The 24,957-nt window shown below is 50.9% G+C and overlaps 1 protein-coding gene across 1 annotated transcript in view; it reads right to left on the bottom strand.

Moving 5' to 3' along the window:
* Positions 1-24,957, bottom strand: part of JAKMIP1 (janus kinase and microtubule interacting protein 1) — a 134,391-nt gene that overhangs the window by 24,990 nt on the left and 84,444 nt on the right. Inside the window, exons 8-16 of the mRNA XM_007462458.1 lie at positions 23,684-23,743; positions 11,959-12,087; positions 10,644-10,772; positions 9,182-9,265; positions 6,069-6,131; positions 4,141-4,239; positions 1,441-1,542; positions 640-693; positions 41-106 (exon numbers count right to left, since the gene is read on the bottom strand). Of these exons, the coding sequence (XP_007462520.1) occupies positions 41-106; positions 640-693; positions 1,441-1,542; positions 4,141-4,239; positions 6,069-6,131; positions 9,182-9,265; positions 10,644-10,772; positions 11,959-12,087; positions 23,684-23,743 (786 nt within the window). The remainder of the gene's footprint in view (positions 1-40; positions 107-639; positions 694-1,440; positions 1,543-4,140; positions 4,240-6,068; positions 6,132-9,181; positions 9,266-10,643; positions 10,773-11,958; positions 12,088-23,683; positions 23,744-24,957) is intronic.

Below are 24,957 nucleotides of genomic sequence, written 5' to 3'. Positions count from 1 at the left end.
CAGACAAGGTGTTATGGACAGAAATGCCGCTGGGCTCTACCTTTTCACACAGGGCAAGCACAGTTCCAGCCTGGATTATTGCAACCTGTTCTTCATTTCTCAAATTCTAAAACACAAAAATGGGCAAAGGGCATTTTACACTGATCTCACATCACGTGCAGACAGTCAGCCCTACACAACTCTGACAGCGGCCTCCCCAGGGTCAGCCCCACTCACTGACGGGACCAGGTGTGACACATCTGAGGACTGGCCCTCGGGGTGGGAATGTCTCATGTAGTGGCACTGAGCCTTTTAGAAATAGGGCCTCGCTCAAGCTGATCTTTTAAGAAGGCAAAAGTCTCACTTTCTGATTTCAGAAATCTCGACTGATTCCACTTTCTTCCTGGACATTCATTTTTAGGCTTTCTTCCCCCTCATCACTCACGGGCTATCAGGATGATCTAACTTCAGAACCCCACTTCTGATGGATGTGGACCCAGCCACCCACGCAGGAATGTGGCCATACAAAAGCCTTACATTGTACTTAGTAGATCTCTTAAATTAGGAAGAAATTAAAACGAAACGAAACAAAAGCCACACAGAGTACACCCGGATCAAAACAAGAACACGAAACCGGAAACCGATCGCTCATATAGTTACCCCATTATCGCCAAGGATATCTAATTTCTTCATAAGTTCAGAAATATTCACATCCTGGAAAAGATGTCCAACGTTCATTTTGTGTGAGCTACAAAGACCATCCACACCAATCTCTAGGGCCTCAGCCCTCAGTCCTTGATAAGATACCTCTCCCTTTCTCGTCTCTTAGAGCCTAAGGCCGGGCAGAGAGTTACTCTTAGCAGTTCCTTCAGGGAGGGAGGGAGGGCTGGTAACTGCTGCGTATTGGCTGAGTTTTACGCCGGCACAAACACCGCTTTCTAGAAAGGCTCACGGAATCCTGTGGGTCAGAAGGACCCCTCTGTGCCCGCGGGCCTAGCGGGACTCCAGGGTCACGGCAAACACTGAGCTGCTAGAACGACCACAGCTACTGTCTCTAGAATACTCAGCACGCTCTGGGCACTGCACTGAGCCCTTCACGTTCACTATCTAATTTAACTGTCACACCCGCTTCACGGTGTGGGTGTTGCCACTCAGCTCTCCAAGATGAAGAGACTGAGGGTCAGAGAGGTTACAGGCCAGAGCTGGGAAGTGGTCAAGCTGGGGTTTGCCTTCAAGGCTGCATGCCAAGGCTCTGCTCTTTTAACATGAGTTACAAGTAGAGAAACATTTGGTGACCCGCTGGAATAATGAACTCTGACTTTCAGGATACAGCGGAGGGACGGGCGTATCTTGTTAAAATCATTTCTAGCCCTGGCACCGGCACACGATCCCCTTTCCAGCTGAGCCTAGCGTTTGAGCAGGCCGTGGTAGTAGAGCGGGGGGACCCCCCAGGCACGCTACCTTAACTCCTTCCTGGTGACAGAACAGCTGGAGGGCGCTGCTGTTGTTCTCGGGGAAGGTGGTGATTTGGAGGTTAAATGCTGGCGACCTCCGTTCTCTCTCCTGGGGAAAAGATTTGGTTTAAAAACAGAACTTTATTGGTTTATTTACCACTAGCCATTTTCCCACGTTACTCAGCAAAAACCAACGAATTCCAGGTGGCAAAGGTGTTACTAGAAAGCACGCATTCAGGCTACAATCTCGATGGAGACTCTGTGTCCTGTCTGCACCACAGTGGATCTCCTGTGGACACGGGGTTACTCCTTAATCTAGTCAGCTGGGAAGAAGTGGTTAGCGGAGTGTCCTGAGTTAACCTGCTGACGGAAGCTCAGGAAGTCTCACTATCATCACTAAATACTCGGGAAGAACAGCGCGTGAAATTTCAACAGAAATCATCGTTATCTCATTTCAGCCTCACACGACCCCACGAGGCAGCCATGACTGCTTCCGTTCTGGGGACAAAGAGAAGGAGGCTGGGGAGGCAGAGAACCCCCCCCCCGAGGTCCCACATGAGTGAGTGGCAGGGCCAGGACCCTGACCCTGGCTTCACATCTTTTTCAATATAATCTGCTGACTTTGTTCACAATTTGTTTTTGAACCGCACTAACACTCCGATGATCATTCTACCTCTGCCTTAGATTAATAGTCAAATCTCAACTGCTCAGGAAGGAGAGCAAACATTTTCCCAGAAGCAGTACCTTAATCATGTGTAAAGTGACCAGTTTTTAAAAAGGACAGGAGAAGCCCAATTACTTACAGAGATAAAGTACAGCAGCAGAACAGTACTCTGGTCTCAAATGCGTTTTCTACACAGAGCTGCCTTTAAACCCCGAGCAACGGACAGGTCAGCCAGCAGAGAAGACCTTTCCCAAATGGTGCCTTGAAATCCAACTGCTTTTATTTTCTCAAAATTATGGTAAGTAAGCTTGCCTTGGACCATGCCTGCAGAACCTAGCTACAGAACCAACGGGCTTCTTTAGCCATTCAACTAAGAAATGTAGCCAAGATGAGCACCAGACGGCAGGTCTTAAGCAGATGCTCTAAAGGAGAGAGGAAGGGTGGGGCCATTAATTCAGTTAATTTCCACGAAGCCCCAATCTGCCTAACCTGGTTTAAACCGGTTTAGCTAGAAAACCTTATTTCCCTTATTAGACAAGAACAACACAATTCACAACGGTTCCGTGCTACAGATGCCTTTTCTACCTGTAATGCTTACTTAAATGGGGTCTCCACAGAAAAGGTGACAAAAGAAAGCTCATGTTTTATATGAACAAAAGTCAAAAGACTGGTTTCCAATGGCTCCAAAGGATGGTGGAGACACTCAAAGAAAGTTCTAGTAAAGCGACCGATGCTTATGGAATTCTCATGAGAAAGACAGAAACGGCCGTGAAAGGTTTTCTAACAGTGGCAGTAGCATTAACCATGACCTTTCCTAACTTCTACTTCTGCCGCATGAATGAAGGAAGGACTCAGTTCAGGTTCAAGCAAGAGCTGAGTCGCACGGCAACACCTGGTTCTGAGATATTCAGGCCACGGTCCATGTCAGCACAACAAAGAACAAGATGGGACGTTCCAGTGCAAGCAGAATTTTCACTGAGGCCGGGAGGAGAAAACAAAATCAGAGAAACACCAACATTGCCAAGGAGCTCGCTTTTACTGAGGGTTCTGGACATGCAAAGGCTTCAGTGGAGGGACAGCAGAGCCGTGTCACCACAGATGCTTAGAGAAAACCAGTCACAAACTCAGGTGATGTCTCACAGGTCGATGATTTTTAAACGGAAACAAACAAAAAAGGAGTATGAAGTGGTAGGAAGGCAATACAGGAACACACCCGAGGCAAGTTCCAGTTGGAAGCAATGATCCCATCAATACCCCTCACACTGGATCCAACTCCGTGTATTCGGGAAGTCACTGAAGATCTGGGACAAGATTTCTACCTGTGAACAACATTCAATCTCCCTTCACGCGGAAGAGTCGTCCTGAGTCGCCGTTTGAGTTACAAACAGCAATTGTGTTAGTCCAACACTGCTTGCAGTGTCTGTATTCACTGCATCAAGGAGTTGGAACGTTACAAGCTTTCTCAACCGCCTATGAAAATATCTCCTTTTACGCTGTTTACTTACCTTGTGTTTACCTTGGCAAATAGAAAATGGGCCAAACTAGCAGTAAACACATTATAGAGTCAGCTGCGGGCCAGGTCAGACCCCGCTCTCTCAAAAGGTGAGATTCATGCATGCAAGGTCACTTAAAAAGGTGTGTCATGAATTGCACCAGTGCTTCTGTCCGGGTTTGCAGAATGCATACCAGGTGACTATGCATGCAAGAAGGAAGTATTTATGGAAATGAAACACAAATAAAAAAGGCAAAATATTGCAAAAACAAATTATTTTATTAAGTGCAAAAACAAGCCGTAGGCAATAAATATATTAGCTCTGGTACATGTCCAAAGACTTCAGTGAGCATTCTCTCCAGAACATATTAAGGCAGTGAAATTATTCTGAACATACAGATTTAAAAAAAAAAAAAAAAAGAAAAGAAAGCAAGTGTCACACGTCCCCTTACACATGCTTGAAAACATCTGGGACTTTACATGAATTTCAGTTTGGGCTCAAAGAGAATGTCTGCTCCGTTTGAGAGTTTACAACAGATAGAGTCTCTTACTTCGAGCTCTAGCACTCTGAATTCTAACAGCTCATTCTGATCCTTTGCGTCTTGCATTTCGTTCTTCAGCTGCTTCTCTTCCATTTCCAGCCTGTAAATCTAGAGCAGAAACACCTGTGGGTTAACGGGTGGGAGAACCACCGTCTCTCACCAGGGGCCATGAGAATGTGCCCCCCGATCACAGACCCCCTCGGTGTTGGGCTGAGGACGCAGGGGCTGTCACCAGGGCGAGGGTGGGAAGGGGAGGCTTTCAGCGAGTGGGTGAGGCAGACCTCTTCTGCTCTGGGAGCTGGGGATGGCGCAGACGGAGGCCGCGCCTGCTGCGCCCCTGCGGCCCTGAGCCTGGCCCAGCACGGGGGCCAGATGTTTGCTGAATACACGAATGGTGGGGAAACTGAGGCATGGAGCGATTAAGTCCCGTCCCCAAGGTCAGTCGTGGGGGAAGCAAGAGTGATCCCCGAGCTTGTCTGAGTTCCTTCCGACCCGGCCCCCCAGTCGGCCCACCCAGAGTCTGGCAGGAAGGCACCCTGTACTCCCCAGAGGGCTCCTACGGGGAGCCCGAATGGTAGCAGATCTCCCCAAAGCACAGTCTGGGAGGCGGATGGCCTGGGTCCCAACCGCCCTGGGAGACCCTGAGCCAGCTACGTAGCTGTCAGTACCTTAGAGGCAAACAGCAGCCCCCCCACTAGGCTGCCTGTGGTGAGACTAAGACAATGCATGGAAACGAGGGCCCCGGTGGGTCACGGTCACCTTTACTCCCTCCTGTCTCCACTGGGGTGGTACCGCCCCACCCCCGGGAGACATTTGGAAACACTGTGAGAGCTTTCCGTGTCTCCCAGAATATAGCGAGCAGGACCAAGGATACAAAATCTCTCCCAACGCACGGGGCTGCCTCGCAGGACAATGACCAGTCCTGTCCCAACGCCCCAGATGCTGTGGAGAGACACGGGACGATGGATGGCCACACAGCGGGCCAGTGCAGAGCTGGGACAGGGCCGCGGCCCCCCACCCAAGGGGGCAAGGCTGGGCTCATACAGTTGGGGCATTGTAGGATGCTTAGAAGCTACGGCCTAACCCAGGTCCAATTCCACTAGTACGGGAGGTACAGAACAAGCAAATCTCTCGGGACAGAAGGTAGGTTGCCAGGGACTGCAGGGTGAGAGAGGGGGAGAGGCTACAAATGAGCACGAGGGATCTTTACGGAAGGCTGAAAAAGTTCTAAAAATTGCATGGTGGCGGGACTTCCCTGGCGGTCCAGTGGTTAAGACTCCACACTTCCACTACAGGGGGCACGGGTTTGATCCCTGGTTGGGGAACTAAGATCCTGCACGCCGTGCAGCACAGCCAAAAATTTTTTTAAAAGATAAAAATGGCATTGTGGGGATGGTTGCATGACTCAGTAAATTTACTTTAAAAAAAAAGCACTAATTGTTCACAAATAAGAAAAAAATAAAGCTAAAGTCTTGTCCCAAAGTTATAGATCTACTCGCCAAGCTGACTCCTTGAGAGAGCTCTGGCAAGTTCCTTGACCAGAAAGTTCCATGACCAGAGAGGGAAGGCCAGGCTCAGCTCTGCCAGCACCTTGGCCTCCGGTCCATGAATTGGACTATGACCGCCGAGGGCCTGCTTGCCAACCAGTGCCTCAGGCCCATGCACGGGGAGCAGGCAGGGGAGGAGGTCTGGAACCCAAGGCAATGGCAGAGGTGGCCTGGAAGCCCAACATCAGAAGAATGGGCAGCCCCAATCATGTCTGCAGGGTGCTCTAAACCAGTTCTGTGGACCCCGCCCCAGAGGACAGGACCAGGACCAGAGGCTGGGAGCCCCCAGGAGGGGCGTGGGTCAGACTCCCGCGGCCAGAGCAGGCCTCTGAAGTCCATGGGGCCTCCGTGATCCCCTGCGGCAGGGGTCAGGGTGTTTGTGCCACATACCTTTTCCAGCAAGTCTTGGTTTGTTCTGATGAGCAGCTGCTTCTCTTCAACCCATTTGGAATCCTAAGGAAAAGTACTAAATATGTTCATACTCATTGAAGCAAACAGACAGTTAAATAACAAATAAAGTGGCAGTGGGAAAGGTCACTTTGTATGAAACTTTCTATGAAAACGTCAGAGAAAAGGACAGCAGTTAGAACAATCGCATCATCCCTCAAAACCTGAAAAAGAGAACCAGCGGGTCTGTGGCGCATCCCTCCTCCACCTCTCACGTTCCTTAAAGCACAGGGAGCGCGTCTGTATCACTGACAGAAAAGTACCTGTACGGCGACTGAGCTGGCCCCAACAGACCCTCCCCTGGCTTGTTCTCTGCGGCCCGCAGGCCAGCGTCCAGGCCGCACCCCAAGGGTCTGCCCACACTCAACACACCTGGAGTCGTTACAGTAACACATTTCTGCTCATCCTAGACCCTCTGCCCGTGACGCCCTGACCAAGTCTCTTTGCCTGGACAAGTCTTGTCCAGGAAAGTTCCAGGAGCACAGGGCGCTAAGTCTGTCTTTACACCAGCATCCTGAGTGCCTAGCGTGGTGCTTGGCACACAGCCGGTGCTCAATAAACGCCAGGGGATGGATGAAGGAGTACACGAGGGAACTTTCTTCCTCCCTTCCTTCTACCCAACATTATCACCCTGTGCCATCCCTGGGTTGACACACGTGTAGGTCCCACGAGGCTGAGTCCCTGTGAGGACAGAGCCGATTCCATTCATCTTTTTTCCTGTGGGAGGTTGTTGGCAACGTCCCTTCCATCTCTGTGCCCCTTTGCAACGTGACTCTGCAGCTCCTTCCATGGAGAGATGCATCTCTTCCTGCAACCTCGAGGCTGGGCGTGCCTGCAGTGTGCTTTGGTGACTGGGATATTAGTGAATGTGACACAGGCAGAGGCGTGGCATGTACTTGTGCTTTGGGGCCTGCCTTTTCTTCCTGCCCCCAGACCACCAGGTAAAGGAGCCAGGGTAGCTTCCTTCAGGATGAGAGACCATAAGAATCTGGCCAACAGCTGGCACCAATGCAAAGACAGGACAGAGAGGCCACTTGGGGCCATCTATCCCCAATCGATCTACCAACAATGAAGCCTCTAGAATGACCCCAGGTGAGACAAGCAGCAGAACCACCAGCTGAGCCCAACCCAAACTGCTGACCCATAAAACTGTAGCCAAATAAAATTTTTGTTATTGTAAACAACTAAGTTTTGGGGTGATTTGTTAGGCGGCGATAGCTAACTGATACATTATCCCACACACCAAGTACAGAGCCTGGCGCAGGGCAAGGGCTCTGGTTAAGTGCTCACCAAATGAATGTCCATGTGCTCTGTCCCAAACTGGCCTCTTCATTTAGTAGGAACTGAGGGCAGAGCGGGCCCACAAACAGGGCCTAGCACCCTCAGGTAGGAGGTTAACTTATTCGTAGACTGTGGTCGGGTAAGTTACAATCTGTGAGCTCAGCCTGGAAGAGGGAAGCTGAGGTCAACGGCTGGTTAGGACAGGAGTCTGAAAACAGCTTCATCTCTCACCTGGACTCCGCCCGGCTGCTGCTGAGTCTCCCCTTCCCCTATGTGTTAAGTACTATTATTAGCCACATTTTAAATATGAAGAACCTGAGGCACAAGAGACCACGTAACTTGCCCAAGGCTGTGCAACAGTTCAGTGGTGGGGCTGGAATGTGGCGGGTTTGCTGCAGTGTGTGCCCTGCACTGCACTCCTGCCTCCGCGGAGGATCCTGGACCATGGTTACGTGACCAGCTCCCAAGGGCTGGCTGCTACCCTGTGCCCAGTCACTCCTGCATAAATGCTGCCACGGTGAACTGCTCTGTGCAGGCTTGAGTTCTGGTTACTAGCCAGCTGCCTCCATTTGAATCTCAGTCACAACCTGAGCCCTCATCCCACTGACTGGACACCAGAGTTAGCTCTAAGCCATCTGCTCTGTAGCTCTTCCTGAGCCCCCGTTAACCCTCCTGGAGCCTCTTACAACCCCTTCCCTTACACCCACCTCCCCACTCCCTGTGTCCCACCGGAGGGCCTCTAGTAGCCCATGCCAGACTTCCTCAGGTCACCTCCTGCCCTGGGGTTGGGGCAGTGGTGCCACCACACACTCCACCTGCCCACACACTCCTTGGCACCCTCACAAGAGGCAGGAAATGTGCCTGTTTAGGCTGAGGCACTGAACAGTCTCTCCTGGCCCCTGTCGAGGAGGATGTGCTATGGATAGGCCAGTACAAGATGACGCTGCCTCCAGTGCTGGATCCCTGAGTGACCACATGGAGCGAAGACCCTCTGCCTACAGGAGGACATGCAGCGCGTCAAGCAGGACAGAAACCTTGTGGTAAGCCACTGAGAAGTCCCGGTTCTCTCTTTCCACAGAGAGTTCTGATGTGGAGAGCATGGCCCACCCGTACTGACCCCTGGGTTCATGTTGCTTTTAGATGCTACCCTCTGAGAGGCTGGACCTCCACCCAGAGCCCCTCAGGGTCCCCCCACCCCAGGGGACGGGTCTGGGCCCAGGTTTTGCCTCTCTACTGTGCCCTGCTGTCAACATATGCAGTGAATTCAAATTCAGAAAATTCAGGCCTAACCAAATTCAGAGAAAGCGCTAATGGAGGTGACTAATCTGAGAAGCTCAGGGCCCAGATCTTTACGTGGCAGTCACTGCATGGAATCCCGAGGCCGCCTCTGCCTGCCGTCACTCAGAGCTAGCTGCAGGTACCAGTTCTTTTCCACAACTGAATCCTCATAGGCAATGCCAGCTTTTCTTCCAGATTCAAGTCAGGAAAGATTTTGGTGACCACTTTACTTTTGGAATTGTCTCCTATTCTTGTGCATTTGACAAACAAAGAAAAAGCCAAGTCAGGATCTCATAACGTGTCTGACTCTTAAAAACTCGGTAAAGAGGCACGTGAGCTGGGATATTCTCGCCTGGTCTCTGCTAGTGTTTTTTTCTCATCTCCGCAGTGAACGACGCAGATCCACAGAATAGTCCCCTTGGCACCAAGGCCCCAGGGACACCACCAAGGGAACAGAAATGTAAACAGCCACAGAACACGTGACCGTTTCTGCTCACCTGTCCCTTCTCAACCAGTAACTTCTCCAGATCTTCGATTTTGGCCTGACACCTCAGCAGATCAGCTTGGAGCTGTTCCCGAGTCTGAAATGATAAAGACCAGGAAGTGAGCACGTCACCCTGGATGGTGACAGGAGAGTGGAAAGGACCAGGCTGCAGGATCCAGTCCTAAGAAACGGGTCCTTTTTTAGGAGCACACGTGCAAACTGGCCTGCCTGGTTCCACTGTCACCTACAGGTGTGACATGTGTAAGAACTGCAAGGTCTTGAGAGGCCGTCAGTGCTACCTCTCAGTTTAGAAATAAGTCTGCAGACTGGAGAAGGGGCCAGTTTCTTCACTCACGTCAGGTCCCAGCCCAGCTGACCAAGTGCAGTGGCTGCAGCACGAATGCCAGCAATACTTTCGTGCTTGCTTAGCCCATCTCGTGGGCCTTTGCCACCCAGAACAAGGGCTGAATTCCAAAATACCCCAAGGACCAGGCAGGTACTATAAAGAAGGGAGCCAACTGGGTGTGGGGTAATAGGGAGTGGTGGGGACTGCGGCAAACCAGAGGCACATGTCCCATCTCAGGGGGACGGCCACTCAGTGGTTGCGGCCAAATGGGACTATGTGGAACGGAAAGTCCCGTTCTGCCAGGTGTTCTGAGCCTTCAAGAGAAGCCAGGACTCAGGATTTCCATGTGAAATCTCCTGACTTTCAAATGCTGCAAGTAGATGAAATTTTTAATGAAAACCACGATTCAGCCCAAACCACTTCCAGCAGTATACCTCCTCCAATCTATCGGTTACGGGCGGAACGCTATTGTAGCACTAGAAGCTTCCTTCCCACAGCCTCACTCGCCACCTCCCACCTCACGGGGCTGTTGTGGGAATGAAACGGGGACACGCTGGAGTGAAACGTTGGCCCCAGCGGGTGAGCTCCCTGGGAGTCCCCCTCGCCTTCAGAAGGAAGGGCCAGCAGACCCTGGTCTGTGTGACTCCTGAAGGTGGGGTGATGGCCAGTGAGTGGACGTTACTACAAGGCAGAGCTCAGTCCAGCATGAGGGCTGGTGTGGCCCAGACCTGGGTGTCCAGCAGAGCGCCGTGTGGGCTGGGACACCCCGACCGCCTCTGCCTGGGATCCTTATGGACATGCTTGAGGGCTCCTCAGCCAGGAGAGAGGGAAGTCTGTTTAACAGTGAGCCTGATTTCATCACTGAATCTTAAATTCTGAAACCGTTCCTGCCAGCGGACGGCGCACATGACACGTGTGAGACGGCAGCGTTTCTTCTGCGAGTTCCACTGTCACACTGAGGATGGGCAGATAGTTCCCGTCTGGTTTGCTAAACACTGGAATGTTGCCATGGCAGAGGCTGTTAGGCGTCCCCATGCCCGCTCAGCACCCCTACGGAATCCCGATGCCGGAAAGGGCACGAGCCACCCGGCCTCTGCCCAGACGCTCCTGCCCCGCCCGCCGCACCTACCCGGGCCTCTCGCTCGGCGTCCAGCGTCCCCCCCACCTGCTCCTGAAGCAGGGCGTAGGCTCGCTGCAGGGCCTGGTACTCCCTGGTCAGCTGGCAGAACCTCAGGTCAGCCTCTTCTCGGGTTGTAGTCTTAACGTCATGGAAAAGAAAAGCACGAGGAAGTGTGTGACTTGACGTGAACTGTGGTGCCAGGGTCAAGTCAGGCAAAGCGCATGTCCAGATCTCACGACTGCTGCTAATAGTTACATAATGACCCAGTCACTGCCAGGACCTAACTGGAACTCTGGAGTGAAGGGCTCAGGGAGAAGATGCCTTCTCTGCCATCAGCGCTCTTCTCAGGAGCTCCCTGAACCCTGGGAATCACTCAGTCACGTGCAGGCGAGCAAGGGTGAGCCCGCCCCGACTGCAAGACTGCACTGGTGAGCATCTACGTTGTAAAGGGCGCCCCTCCCACCCAGCACGAGGAGCCCTCCTCATTCTGGGAGTTTCTCCTAAGGAAACAACCACTCAAAGAGCATCGCCGCAGTTGTGAGAAACTGGAATCCGTGTAACACCTCTCATCGGGGCCTGTTAGGTTAGATGCACACGCAGATCCATGAGGATCTGCTCATGACAGAGGGTGATGTGCAACATGGTGTTTGGTGCCAAAAGATGCCTGTTACACATTCTTGGTGAAAAGAGCAAATCAAAAAGCATGTGTCTGACGTGATCATGTTTCATGGGGTTTCCTGAGTGAATCCCACCAGGTGGGGGAGGTGGGAGAGAGTGAAGCTGCTCTTCCCTCCTTTGTGGCTCCAGCTCACCAGAGCCACGGTCACGGACGCGGGTGTGCACAGATGGAGAGTCAGGAAAGCGTGAGGGCTCTGAGCCACGATGAGAGGCTCCAGGTGGCTTTCACTCTGCTCTTTACCCTTCTCAGTGCTGCTTGGATCCTCTCTTACAATGATATGCCATCTTCATATACATGGGTGGTGTGTGTGTCTGTGTGCGTGTGCACGCATGTGCGTGTGTGAGCACAGGGGGACGAGGAACAGACCGCCACTCCGCGGTTTCAACGACAAAGGGTAAGCAATAACGCAGTGGAAACGGATCTCCCGTGTGAAAGCCGTGCTGGGGAAGGAAGGGGCCCCCACGTGCTGCCAGCGCCCCCATCACCATTCTCGGAACCTGTGAAAGTGGGGACCACCTTTCCTGGATGCTGGACTGTGATCACACAGGTCCTGCAGGGTTCGTGCCTCACAGTGAGGGAGCAATGCCTGCAGCGGCCAGAGGCGGGAGGCGCCCTACAAGCATCCCCAGGGTGAGTTCCGCTTACGTCGTCCAAGTCCTCCTCGGGCGTGGCCGGAGCCCTGTCCGTCCTGTCTGTGTTGCAGGACGTCTCTGACAACGTTTCCGAGTCCACAGACTCCTCGTCAAATCCAAAAAATGTCTCCACAACATGCTTCTGTAAAAGGCAATTTGCATGACATGAGGAGGGGACTCAGAATCACCTGGATCCTCCATCCCGTCTTCCCCGGGGCAGAGGGGGCTACGATGGGCATCTGGGCCAACAGGGCATCCCAGGAGGTGGGTCGTAGGGTCTGTCTGTGATTGCTGGGGGAGAAAGGGGGCGCCAAAGTTGGTCACAGGGTGGAAGGTTGCCGCAGAGCGTGCTGGACCAACCCTGGCCCCAGGCTCATGAGCTGATGACCTTTTGCAAGTCAGCCCCTCGGCCCTTTTGAGCGCCAGCTACTTTCTCCATCGGACAGACATGGGACCCCCCACCTCACCTGTGGGCACAAAGTGAGGTCACCAAGCACCACGCCCAGGGCAGTAAGAGTAGGCAGCATCCTTGCTGTACTGAGGAGGGGAGGGGAGGGGGAGCCACGTGAGACGTGGTGTTCTAGACCAGGCACAGGGGAAGGTGGTGAGGCAGACTGTCCACGGGTGGACCCTGGGACTCCGGCTGGACAAGCGTGGGCCCCAGGTCCTCACCAGACGTTCCCTGTGAGGCAATTTTAGTTTAACCGTCTGTCATGGAAAACTTGGAACACTTACAAAATGAGAAGGAAGAGTGTAACAGACCCACATACACCCAAAATTCAGATTCAGAGGCAATTTTAAATGCTCTGTGTGCTGGCCTCCCGGTTATCCTGCCCAGCACTTCTCCCACCCCAAATATCACAGGAGATGGGGCTTCATTCACTCATTCATTCATTCATTCAGCAAACACCTGACTGAGCGCCTTCTATGGGTCAGACACTAGGTTGGGCCTGGGGGCGAAAACTAGACCAAAACCAGGCCTGATCCCTACCACAAAGAGCTTCTGTCCCCTGGGGCTGCAGATGTCAACTCACAATCACCAGATCAACATCCCTTGTCCAAGAAACACTGGTGCTTTTTTCCCCAAAACAGCCCCAGAGAAGGATTTTTATTTGTTTTTACAATCAATGAATGCTCTTGACCATGAAGAAAGAACTATAACTAAATCCAGAGCCAAGCCCAGGCTCCTACCCGTTCATCTGAACCGGCTCCTCTCAGATCCCCCTCCCTCCCCCCGCCCCCTGCAACACACAGAGGGAGGGGTCAGGGTGCTCCCCACACGTGCAGGGCGCCTCCCTCTCTGTTGGAGCTAATGCTTGTGTACAATCTCATGTGCCCAGGTGTAAGAAAAATGTGGCTGGTACCACAATCAATAACATGATTAGGAAATAATTCAGAATCAGGAAGGGAGAAGAAAGGGGGTTCCTTTGTCATCTTGTACGGTTAGTGTCTCTCATGAGGCTTTGCTGGAGGCACCTGACCACCACTGTCACCCACAATGGCTTTGCATTTGGCATTCGCGTTTCTGCAAACTGCTTTCACCCTGTGCTCCTTTTTGTTTATTTAATACAGGAGGGGCAGGTACTGCCCCGTGAACTCCCAAATAATCTCCTCAACAGCTCCATGGGTGGCTAGTGGACACCCCCAAACCAACTGTTCCCACAGTCTAACGTGCTTGTCACCGGCAGCTCCATACTTTAGTTCCTCAGGCCAAAAACCTAGGTTTCCCCCCCTCGCCCTGCCCCCCATGTTCCACGCCTCTGGGAGAAATCCTGTTGGCTCCATCTTCAGCCCGGAATCCAATCCTCCAGGAACCAGCGCCTCCCTCCTGGCTCAAGCCACCATCATCTCTCACTGAAATTTAAAACACTGCCTCCTATTGTCCTTCCGGCTCCTGCCCTTGTCCCATAACCTGGTGGTCAGATGAACTATTCTGAAACAAGAGTCAGGTCACATTGGTCCTTTGCTCAAAGCCCACTGGCTCTGCACCATACCTCAGTAAAAGTCAATCCACACTGCAGTCCACAGGCCCTGCAGGACCTGCCTCCTACTCTGCTCTGGCCTCATCCCCTTCACCACTGGGCTCCAGCCACACTGCCAAGCACACCCCTGCACCTTCCACATGCCTGCTACAGGGCCTTTGCACTGCCCAGATGCTCTTCACCAGAAAGCACAAGGCTCTCTCCCTCTCTTCCCTCAAGTCTTTGCACAAATGTAACATTAAAAAAGACCTCCCTGACCACCACATCAAAGCCCTGACTAACCTATCCCCACCTCAACCTTCCTTTATTTTTCTCCATACTGCTTGCTCATCACTACCTAACATAAGACATATTTTGCTTATGTGTCTATTAGCTGTCTTTCTCCTCTAGAATATAGGCTCTATGAGGACAGGGATTTTGCTCCATGAGAGCAAGGATTTGGGCTCTTCTGTTCCCCACTGTAGCCCAGGACCTGACACACTCAAGAAATATCAGTTGTTCAATGAGTATTTGCAATGAACTCAATGCCAAACAAACCTGTTTACCCACAAATAGTGTTGGGTTTGCACGTGACCTCCCTTCCCCCATTCATACAGCCAGCATCAGCTGAGCCTCCACCTGACTGTGCACCCCAGGTGAGTCCACCAGGTAGGAATGTGGGGCCCTATTAGGCTCCTTTCTGAGTGGAGGTTGGAGGAGACAATCCTACACTCAAATCCCCCCCTGCCCCCGGGTTGAGAAACCCCACCTGAGTTCAAGTGTCAACGATGTTCCAGATGTTCCATCTCCAGGGAGCTGTGGCTATGACATCTGATGGCGGATGCATTTACAGCGCTCAGCTCCTCTGCCCACACGCAGTTCACCCGAGCCTCAGGCTCCTTATTTTTCTGGGCAGCCACTCAGCTGACCTCATTTCTTGTAAACACTGCTAATTGCTAGGCCTCTGGGGACAGGCCTGTTGTGCTGAGTGGCAGTGGGCGGTGATGCGGGGAAGGCCCTGCCTGGCACACGGATGGAGCCCCAGGAAATATCAAGCCTGACAGTCTCCGCACGACCAGGACGCAATGCTGAGTGGTGGTCACTCACTGCAGGTGTCATGGGCCATTCTGGGAGGTGATGACTCAGTGTCCCATTACCTAGGACAACCCGCTTTTTGAAAACTTGCGGGACTGCGAGTTAAGTACTCAATTACTGAGCCCTAATACAGTGTATTAACCACAGACGCTGCAGCCACGCATTTAAAGCAGACCTGCCCAGACTCAAGTGGAGCCCCCTGAAGAATCATGTGGCCCCAGAGACCAAGAACCCTAGGAAGCATGCTGCAGTGAGGAAAGGAGGAAGCATCTCTGAGGGTGGGGACCAAACACAAAAGGACATTCAAACTACACCCCTATAATCAGAAAGGAGATGAATCCACAAATACACAGCACATACAATTTCCAGGGCAGCAGTGAGCTGACTATGACCTGCCCCCCACCCTGTATAACTTATGGGTGAGGTTAGTTTGTTTCCTCTGAGGGTTAGTTTTTTTAAGTGACTGTATTATTTGGGAAGCCAGAATGTACTATGTATATTTATGCCTTTATTAATAAAACAACAAGATAGAAAAAGATATTTTAATGTTTCAGGTGAAAATCTGGTGGCTGTCTTCCTGGAGACTAAGCAACCCTGCCTTCCACTGCATTTTCATATACACAAAATAACACACCAGCCTCCAAGGAATGAGAGGAAAATCACCTGCAAATACTGTTTCCTCAAATGCTCAGCTCATAATGGGCTTTTAAAAAACGTCAAGCATGAAAGAAACCGTCGATTCTTTGGAGCCTCCATTGTTCAAATATTCTCTGGGAATTTCTTAAGAAAAGACACTTCAGGAGCATAAAATTTCCATCTTTGCCCATTCCAAGTGCATTTTCTATATAAAAGGGGCGCACTCCTCCAGACTTCTATTTTCTTTACCACCAAAGTCTTGCCTTGCTGACACCTTTTTACTAACTAATCCAAATGCTTGAAATGCAGTTTGGGCAAAAACTGACAGAAGAATAAACATTTCTTCTCCATTTACGTGCTGACTAGACGCTCATTCTTAGCAGATCACATGGGATGGAGGGGAAAAGGGGAGGCACCCCCCAAATAAACAACCCCTCAACTGACTCCAGCCTCTCTCAGCCTCCTCTCTCCTCATCTGTGTCATTCCCAACAACCGTGGTCACAGGAAGGAGCTCCCCAATCATAGCCACTTACTTTCACATGGCCACAACCAATCCCCCAAAGCTGGCCACTCACCGTCATGCTTATAGGTCAGCTCCTGGCAGCCAGAAAAGTAGAGGCACACCAGGGCGCAGAGACAGAGGAAGGAGCAGCATAGCACAAAGAGGATATACTCCATGGCGGGGAGGGGCTGCAGGACCCGCTAGCCGTGTGTCTGTCGAGGGAGCCGAAAGCCCTATCATTGCCATCAATTTCCAGGTCTCTCTCAAGTCCTAGGAGGAAGCACGGATTCTCCCCCAGAGCATTCTCCTTCCCTCGACCACACAAGCCCACTGTCTTCCTTCTCTGCTGCAGAGTTCAGAGAATGAAGACACTCCGGAAGATGCACCTTTATTAAAAGGGATGCCAGCTCTGGGGCAGATCCGTGGGCTGAGAGGAGCCGGTTTCCAGGGGCCGGGCCTGGGCGTGTCAGTCACAGAGGATGGCGTCCAGGTTGGCTTATTCTCTGGGGGCTTTCCTCCCAGACGCCCTGCTGTCGGGGCCATTCGATGGGCCCGGGTCCCTGGATGATCTCAAGGGCCCCCAGGAACAGCGCTAGCAACCATGAAGCTGAGAGAGGATTCTTCACGACCAGAGCCCAAAACGGGGAGGCTTGGGAAATTTCTCTATTGATCCCCGTCCACCCTGTGCACGCCCCGGACTAGTTAAACTCATGGGTTCTCAGCAATTCTTCTGTAAGTATTTGTTTTTATCATTTATACGAACCGAAACAAACCATCATCCAACAGAAAAACTGCAACCAGAGAGGTCTTCAGTTTCCCACCCGTGTGGCACCTACGAGGGCCTTGTGTTTCTTGCAGAAGCTTCTCTAAGCATAAGATCAAAAGAAATAAACCCTCCTAATGGAGGGTTTCAAAAAGGGCATATTTTACCATTAAAAAGTAAAACTTCTGTAATGTGAAAGGTAGTAAAGCAACATTAAAAGGTAGTAAAGCAACATTAATTCACAAAAGAAAAAATATACATAGCCAAGTTCATATATATTTTAACTTCAGTAATGTTTGATACTCTGCTCCTTTCAAAGTAGCCATGATAGGAGCTACGTAACCATGTCATACTATGCAACTTAGTGCTAAGTCTTTAAGTCATCTTTCCAAATGAGCTGCCACGCAGGCAGAGTTGGGACTGGTTCAGGCATGGGCCTGTGACCAGGCTGAGCTAAGGAGCACCAGCTCTGGGACTTTTGCTGGAGCCACTAAGGAGAGACACCCTCTGACCACAAAGGTTGCTAGACAGGTATAATGCCAGCCTGAAGCTGCTAAAGGTGTTTGGGCCACCACATGGGAGAGCCTGCTTGAGAAAGAGGCCAGCCCAGAGGAAAGTACATTTGAAAGATGGAGATAGACAGGTACCTGGCAATATCGTGTGAGCATCTGGATCCAGCCATGCCTGAAATCAGTCTAAACTTCTCAGTTATATAAATTTTTTTCTTTGTTTAAATGAATTTGCGTTTTTGACGCTAGCAACAGAAAAAATCCTGGCTAATGGGGAAGAGGGAGATAATCCTAGAAATCAAGTCATCTGCAAACTGTTGAGTTCTGCGATAAGCCTAAAGACTGATTTCTCTCTGAGCTGCACTACACCTGCACCCTCAAGAAAAATGAAAGACAACCTTTGCCTTGCAAGCAGACTCCTGGCTCTGTGGCCACCATGACACATGTCCAGGGGGGCTGCCTCCTGGACCTACTTAGACCCACCTTTGCTGGAAGCTCCTCGCGAGTGGAGGCACCCCTCTGCACCCATCACCTGACGCTGTGCTGTGCCCAAGGCAGATGCTCCACGAATGATGGAGCAATGGCGAGAGAGATGGGGGGATGGGGAGGGCTGAGAGCTGCACCACCTTGGCCTTCACCACCTAGCCCACTGAGGACACGAGCCACCACAGGCCTTGGGCAGGAGGCAAGCGGGACCAGGTCCCAGAAGAAATGGGGAACCAGTGGAGGGTTTCTAAGAAGGTGGCAGGGTCAGACTTGTGCCGTAAAAAGATCGTTCTGAACAGCTCTCGGGGGAGGAAGATGCTGGAAGCAGGGGAGCAGCCAGGGAGCTGTGGCAATAACCCCAGGACAGCAGATGAGGGCCCAAAGGAAGATAGTGGAGACAGAGGAGGAAGCCGAGGCCTAGAGGGGAGGGTCTGGAATCAGGGAGCTTTGCCTCAAGCCTCTCAGCACTGGGTCTGGGATCTCCTTCTAACACCAGGCAGGAGGCCAGGAGCTGCAGACCCGCCTTTCAGCTGGCTCCTCTCCGAAGACTGAGGCTCACCCCCATGCTCACTCCCCGTGTCGGGGTTTCCTGCCCTGCTAGAATACATTGCCTAGAACCACCATCACTTCCTGTCTATTCCAAAGTCTTCGGGTATGGCCTGGATGTCCCCATGGGCGTTGCTATGCGGGATGAGGTGCCCTGGGCAGGCTCTGCAGCCAGGTCAGGCCCCCGGCTCTGCTTTCTTTCCTCCCTCCGTTGCCCAGCGACCTACAATGCTGCCCCAGGTCAGGACGGTGCAGACTGCGTGTGCGGCTAGCTACTCAGCTGCCCTGCATCTTCAAAATCGTCCCCATGTTTTATCTCCAAGACCCAAATCTTTTCCCGAGTCCTTTACCAAACAGCCCCCAAAACCCAGCAGGCGGCACCTGGAGCAGCTCCTGGGGGCCTCATGTACTACTGATGTAGAGCTCAGCCCCCTGCCTGACCAGGTTATGGAGGAGGGAACAAGTGACAGGGGTGCTGCCCAGCCTGGAAGGGACAAGCCTTTGTCCCGTCCAGGGAATGAAACACCCAGCGAAAGCCCTCGGCTGCACGTTGCCACACGGGGAGCCTCACAGACCAGCAGGACTGAAAGGAAGAATAGCTCACTTAGTCAATGTGATCGAGCCCCACTGTGTGGGCCGGGTGCTGTGCCGGGAGCTGCTCATAACTGGACGAACGAGGCAGGATCCAGCCCTCTCCACACTCAAAGGCTGATGACAGAGCCACGGGGAAGGGTTGTACAGGAACAAAGTCAAGTGGAAACAACCGGAAAGGGGATAAAAGATTCCTTTGGCTACTTAAAAATGGGAAATGTATTCACATGATGGAAAGTGCCTGGCATCCAGCTAGGCTAAGGTATGGCACCCTGGCTTCTGTGCCAGAGCAGCTGCTGGCACCCTGGTCCTTCCTTCCACAAGGCCACAGGCTTGGCCTTGGAGGCACAAGGTCAAGTTTGGATAGGCCCTAGGTGTCCTATCAGAATGGATGCAGGAGCCACTGACCAGAAGTGACCTATCAGAAGCTCCCCAGGTGTGAACTGTGTCCTGGTGACAGCAGACCCCTGGTCCATTTGGGAGAGGGGACCACAGAACAGATGCTTGAACCCAAGGAAGGGCCTATTCTCAGGTGGTGCTTTGATGTTTCCCAACCTCCCCTCAAAGGATGGCTGCTGTCTACAGGGCATCGAGATGTCACCTCACTGCTACCTGAGACTGTCTCTCTCTAAAAGATGGTGACGTGAATTAGAGTGGGGGAAGGGGAGGGGCAGGGCCTGGGAACCTGCATCTAAAAGGCCCTCCAAAAGAAAGCCACTGATTTAAGATGAAGGGAGAAAGAGAAATTATAATTTATTGATCCCTGACGACACAACAGGCATGGAGCCAGAAGCTTCATTTAATCTCATGGGTGTGATGTTCATTGTAAGAAGCAGGAAACCGAGGTTCCCAGAGTTCAAGGCCACACAGCTAGGAGCCGGTGTGACCCCCACGCTGCTCCAGGCTACGGTTTCTGAGCCTCATCCAAGATCCCAGCCCCACTTTCAAGGTGCGTGAGCAAACTGTACTAATTTTAGCCATTCTTCACGCACCCAGCTCTCTCCTAAGACACAGCTCTCCGCTGCCAGGCTGCACGGGCTGACCCCCTACCACCTGCCACTCCATGGCGGGGCTCTGATTCCAGTTAGGCCCTGATCAGACCTTCCGCAGAGCAAGTCCCCCTCCCTGGCCAGGGCCCGAGGAACCGCTCAGGGTCCTTCTCCTGCAACCTCCACCCGGGGCTGAACTAGCAGGGTCCCCGGGCAGGGACAGCCAACACCAGTCTTGTCCCCAGAAGCCCCATGAGACAGGTCAGCAGCCCTCAGGGACAGGATGGCCCCCTGGAAGATGAGGGTTGGCATCACTGCTCTGCCCTCAGCACTTCTGCAGCAACTGGGCTGTGGGTGTGGAATTAGAGGAGCCCCTTCGGGGGAACTGCAGAGTCCAGGGAGGCTTGCAACAGCCAGAGAGCAGGGATGGCTGTCAGACTTCCAGAAAATTCTGGAAACTTCAATGCGTTCACCGTGACACTGTGTCATGCAAGGACCCGGACAAAGTGGTAAAGTGCGTGGATGCATAAGGGACAGAGTGCGATGGAGGCATTTAAGGAGAAAAAAGAAAGTACTGAATGCCTGCGGCCTGTGGAGAGGAGGAAGGGAAGTTGCCCGGCTTGAGAGGCAGCCCTGCGGAATTAAAAACCTAACCAGGTCCCCAATGGACCCAGATATACATCCCATCCAGCCCTGGACAAGCTGGGATTGAGTAGTAGCATAAGGGAAACAGCTGTACACTGAACCTTGAGAAAAAGAAAGATGCTGGTGGGTCATAGTAAGTGGGAAAGACCCTGAATCATGTCAGGAAATTTCCCACAGAAGTTCCCAAACTCCGCCTTCCAGTGGCATAAAACTATTGCCATTACAGTGACCAAACATCCCCATCCTGAGAAGACCCAGTGTCAGGCAAATATATCACTCCAGTAAAAGCAATTTGTTTATCGAGTCAACAACTATTTAGGGCCACCCACTGTGTGCCAGGCAGCGACCAGGACATGGTGAGCAGGACACAGATGCTGCCCTCCTTGCCTGCTGTACATGCAAGCCTAGCAAATCCCAAGCCCATTCTAGGCCTTTGTAAAGTTCCTTCCCATAGACACATTCAGAAACAGGAAAAGGGGAAACATAATCTTCTCTTATTCCAGGCTTTCTGATAAGGTTTGAAAAATATAGTTACGGCTCCAAAGTGGGTTTCCTGAAAACCTTTCTGGGGTATATGAGGCCACAGCACATCCAGTTCATGCAACGAACTGAACACCTTTAGATTGTTGCTTTTTAAACATATGTCCTGTGGTGAAAATGGCACTGGTGTACATTACTGGCAACTCTGCAAAATGACGCAACCCTTCTATAAAGCAGGGGTGGGGGGCTGGGGGCGAATGTTCTTGACTGAAGCCTTTACACCCTCTGACCCACATTTCGACTTCTGGGAATCTACCCATGGGAACGATCCAGACTATGGACACAGTTTTCTGGACAAAAAGAGTTCACTGTGGCGACATTTACAGAAGCAGGAAGTCCAGGAAGACGGAAAGGGTGGTCACCCAATGAGATGTTCAACACTCAGGGAATCCAGCAGAACTGGCCCGTGAAGAGTGGTCTGCTAAGCATAGACACATCTATTGCAGCATTATTCACAACCGTGAGGAGCTGGAAGCAAACATGCCCGGCAGACACAGGACAGTAAACAAATCTATAGCCCATCCACTCAATGGATTATGTAGCCGTGAACATTCACATTTATGATGACAGCATCATAACATGGATAAATGCTTTACAGTATAGTAGTAAGTAAAAACCCAGGGTGCAAAAGTGTATTCTACAATGACAGTTACATTATTTAAAAAAATGGAAGCAGAATGAGTATGGGGGGAGAGGAGATTGCGTTAAAATGCCAACATTGATTGTACTGGGGAGGCACTGCTGTGATGGGCCACCTGTCTCCCAGATAGTCTACAATTACTTCCATAATAAAATATTTAAAAATAACCAAGTTCTGCTGAACCACTTCCCTTTTCTGAGTTTCTAATGTCAGTGCGTAGAGATTTGTACCTCGTTCAACGTCACTTGGTGGCACGAGCTTGGGCCTTGGAGCCCGAGACTTCAGTCTGAAGGTCAGCCTTGTCAATTACTTTACCTCTTTGACTCATTTCTAAATTTTATATCTATAGACTTCCTGTAACTTTAAAATGAAAAAAAATAACACCAATCTCACAGGGTTGCTATGAAGATTAAATGAGATGGTATAAATAACCACTTATCCATGTGTCCAAATTCGGTCCACAGATATATTTTATTTGGCCCACAGAGTGTACTATAAACAATTTGCACCAATATTCACAACCCTTAGATTTTACATAAAGGTGTTACGGGTTGAACTGAGTCCCCCCAAAAAGATATGTTAAAGTCCTAACCCCCCAGTACTTCGGAATGTGACTTTACTCGGAAATAAGGTCGTTGCAATAATATGAGGGCACACTGTAGTGGCGTGGACCCCTACGTGACTGGTGTCCTTATAAGAAGATAGCCACGTGATACAGAGACATACAGGGAAAATGGCACGTGACAACAAAAGTAGGGATTGTGGTTATGCAGCTTTAAGACAAGGAAAGCCAAAGGTTGCCAGTAAATCACCAGAAGCTAAGACGAGGCAAGGAAGGATTCCCCTACAGGTTTCAGAGGGAGCATGGCACTACTAACACCTTGATTTTAGACTTTTAGACTCCAAAACCTTGAGATAACACATTTCTGTTGTTCTAAGCTACCCAGTTTGTGGTACTTTGTTACAAAAGCCCTAGGAAACTAATGCATGAGGAGTCCCACTTCTCTTGAATGACTGGAATATCTGATACCACCTGGCTCACTTTCTTATAGCAGCTGATATTCTGGGCCCAGTTTTCCACAGTCCCCACCACTCCCTACTGTCACCCTGACACTAAAGCCATATATCTGTGATCATTCAGTGAGACATCTGCACTGCTGTTTTCTTTATAGGAGAGAAATATTTCTCTACAACCATATCTCTACCAAAAGATAAACCATGAGGGGCATCTGGTTCAATAAAAAGGAGAACAGGCCCACATCTTCATGGAAGTGAAAAATGTTTACGGGTATTAACGCAAACTAAGTCCTTTTTAAATACCAATTTGCTCTTTTACTTTCCAGCTTGGTCCCCGTGGGCATCTGAGCTTTCCAAACCCAGCTCTGCTCTCTTCACTGGACGTTTGGACACCATCTCTATAAAATGGGCAAAACCACATTTTCCAAAAAGAACGCATTCTGTATCATTCCAAAAAAGCTGAAAGCTCCTGACTTTTCAAAACAGGATATAGATGTTATAAACCAAGACTAAGTATCTTTTAAATCCTTCAAAAGGTCTAAGTATGTAAGTTTTTAATTTGGGGTGAGCATCCCCTGAGACCTAAATACAGAATTCATCTATAAATTTTCCATGAATAAATTACAGTAAGCAGCCCCATGTTGCTTTGAGAGGTGGTTATAACAGGTTTTTCACCATCGAATATGCAGAGATGTGAGTGTGTCTGCCTTTAGGGCTCCTCTATGGATTGCTCGCTTCTCCCCCTATGCCTGGACCATCCGCCCTGCAGACCCTGGCATGGAGCCAAAGCAGGGCAGCTGCGCCATCGCACGCTCACCTTGGGTGGCTTCAGGCCCTTCCCACGATGTCTTCTGGAGCGCAAGAGCCGTTCTCTCTCCTAGAAGGAAACACAACTGTTGGGATTTTCAGCCAGCCTCACATCACATCCACCAACCCAGCTGACTTCAGAGGGCATAACTTACAATGCTGCTGTGCCTACCTGTCTGCACCAGGCCTGGGTCAGTCCAGGTTCTGAGCACCCAAGGCATGGCTGCTTCTCAGAACTGACAGCTACAGAGCCACGCCGTTAACTGGACTTGGACCATCCCACAAAAAATGCCAAGATTTGCCAGTCCTGTAAAACTCCAGCCTGTCGGTCTCTGGGGCTGTAAGCTATAAAACTTTAGGTAGTGTTGACTAGACATCAGCTGTCAGTGATCCCAGCAGAAAATAAAAAAGCTTGCAGCTTTGATCTCAGACAGAGCTGGGGCCAAATCCCCATGGGGCCTCGTCCTGGTCAGGTAACACACCTCATTTCTCTGATTCTCAGGTTCTTCCTTTGCTATATGGGCTGGAACCTGCCCTTCAGAGACTGTGGGTACCTGTGGTTCTTGTCAGTAGAAATGGCACCCATCGAGTAGTAGCAGGAGTCGCAGCATTCTGCCCCAGATAAAACCAGTAAATTCTCTCCTTCCTAATCAAATGTTCCTATTCTCTTTGGCTGCCAGGAAACCCAGAGACAAATCTGGTGCTTGGCCACAGCCCATATGGTCCGCCCATGTGTCCCTCCCTATCTTAACTGATGCTGCTATCTTCATTTTCTCTAGCCTTATCTGTTACTCTTCCTCTTTCAACTCTATCATTGTTTTGTTGAGTGTGTTCTTTTCATCTTATGTGGCATAAAGACTTTTTGTGTAATGAAGCAAAGATGAATGGAAGGATAAATGATTAGAGGATGGTTGGAATGAAGGTGGGATGGAGGGAAGAAGGGATGGGTGGAAGAAGGGGAGGATGGGAAGATGGATGGGTGAGTGGAAGGAGAGAAGGAAGGAGTAGAGATAGAGAGATAGGAAAGCAAAATGAATTGGACAATTACAGTCAAAGCCTTTTCTAGAATTTTGATCACTGGCTTTTCTACTTTTTGAAGATCCACTAATGGAAGCATGACATACCCCCTTGGGCAAGCAGAACACACTTTGCTTCTAAGATGCAACTAAAGCTCACTATAGATGCTCCCTTCCTGGTTCCTAAGCTCCTTCCACAAAGAGATGCAGAATTCTCTGGATGTAACACTCCACCTACTTAAGACATACAACCCCCTTAATGATCCCC

The sequence above is a fragment of the Lipotes vexillifer genome, unplaced genomic scaffold, assembly GCF_000442215.2.
Source record: "Lipotes vexillifer unplaced genomic scaffold, Lipotes_vexillifer_v1.1 scaffold1824, whole genome shotgun sequence".
Classification (NCBI taxonomy): Eukaryota; Metazoa; Chordata; class Mammalia; order Artiodactyla; family Lipotidae; genus Lipotes; species Lipotes vexillifer.
The sequence above is the reverse complement of the archived record's forward strand: the minus strand, read 5'-3'. Positions and strand labels throughout refer to the sequence as shown.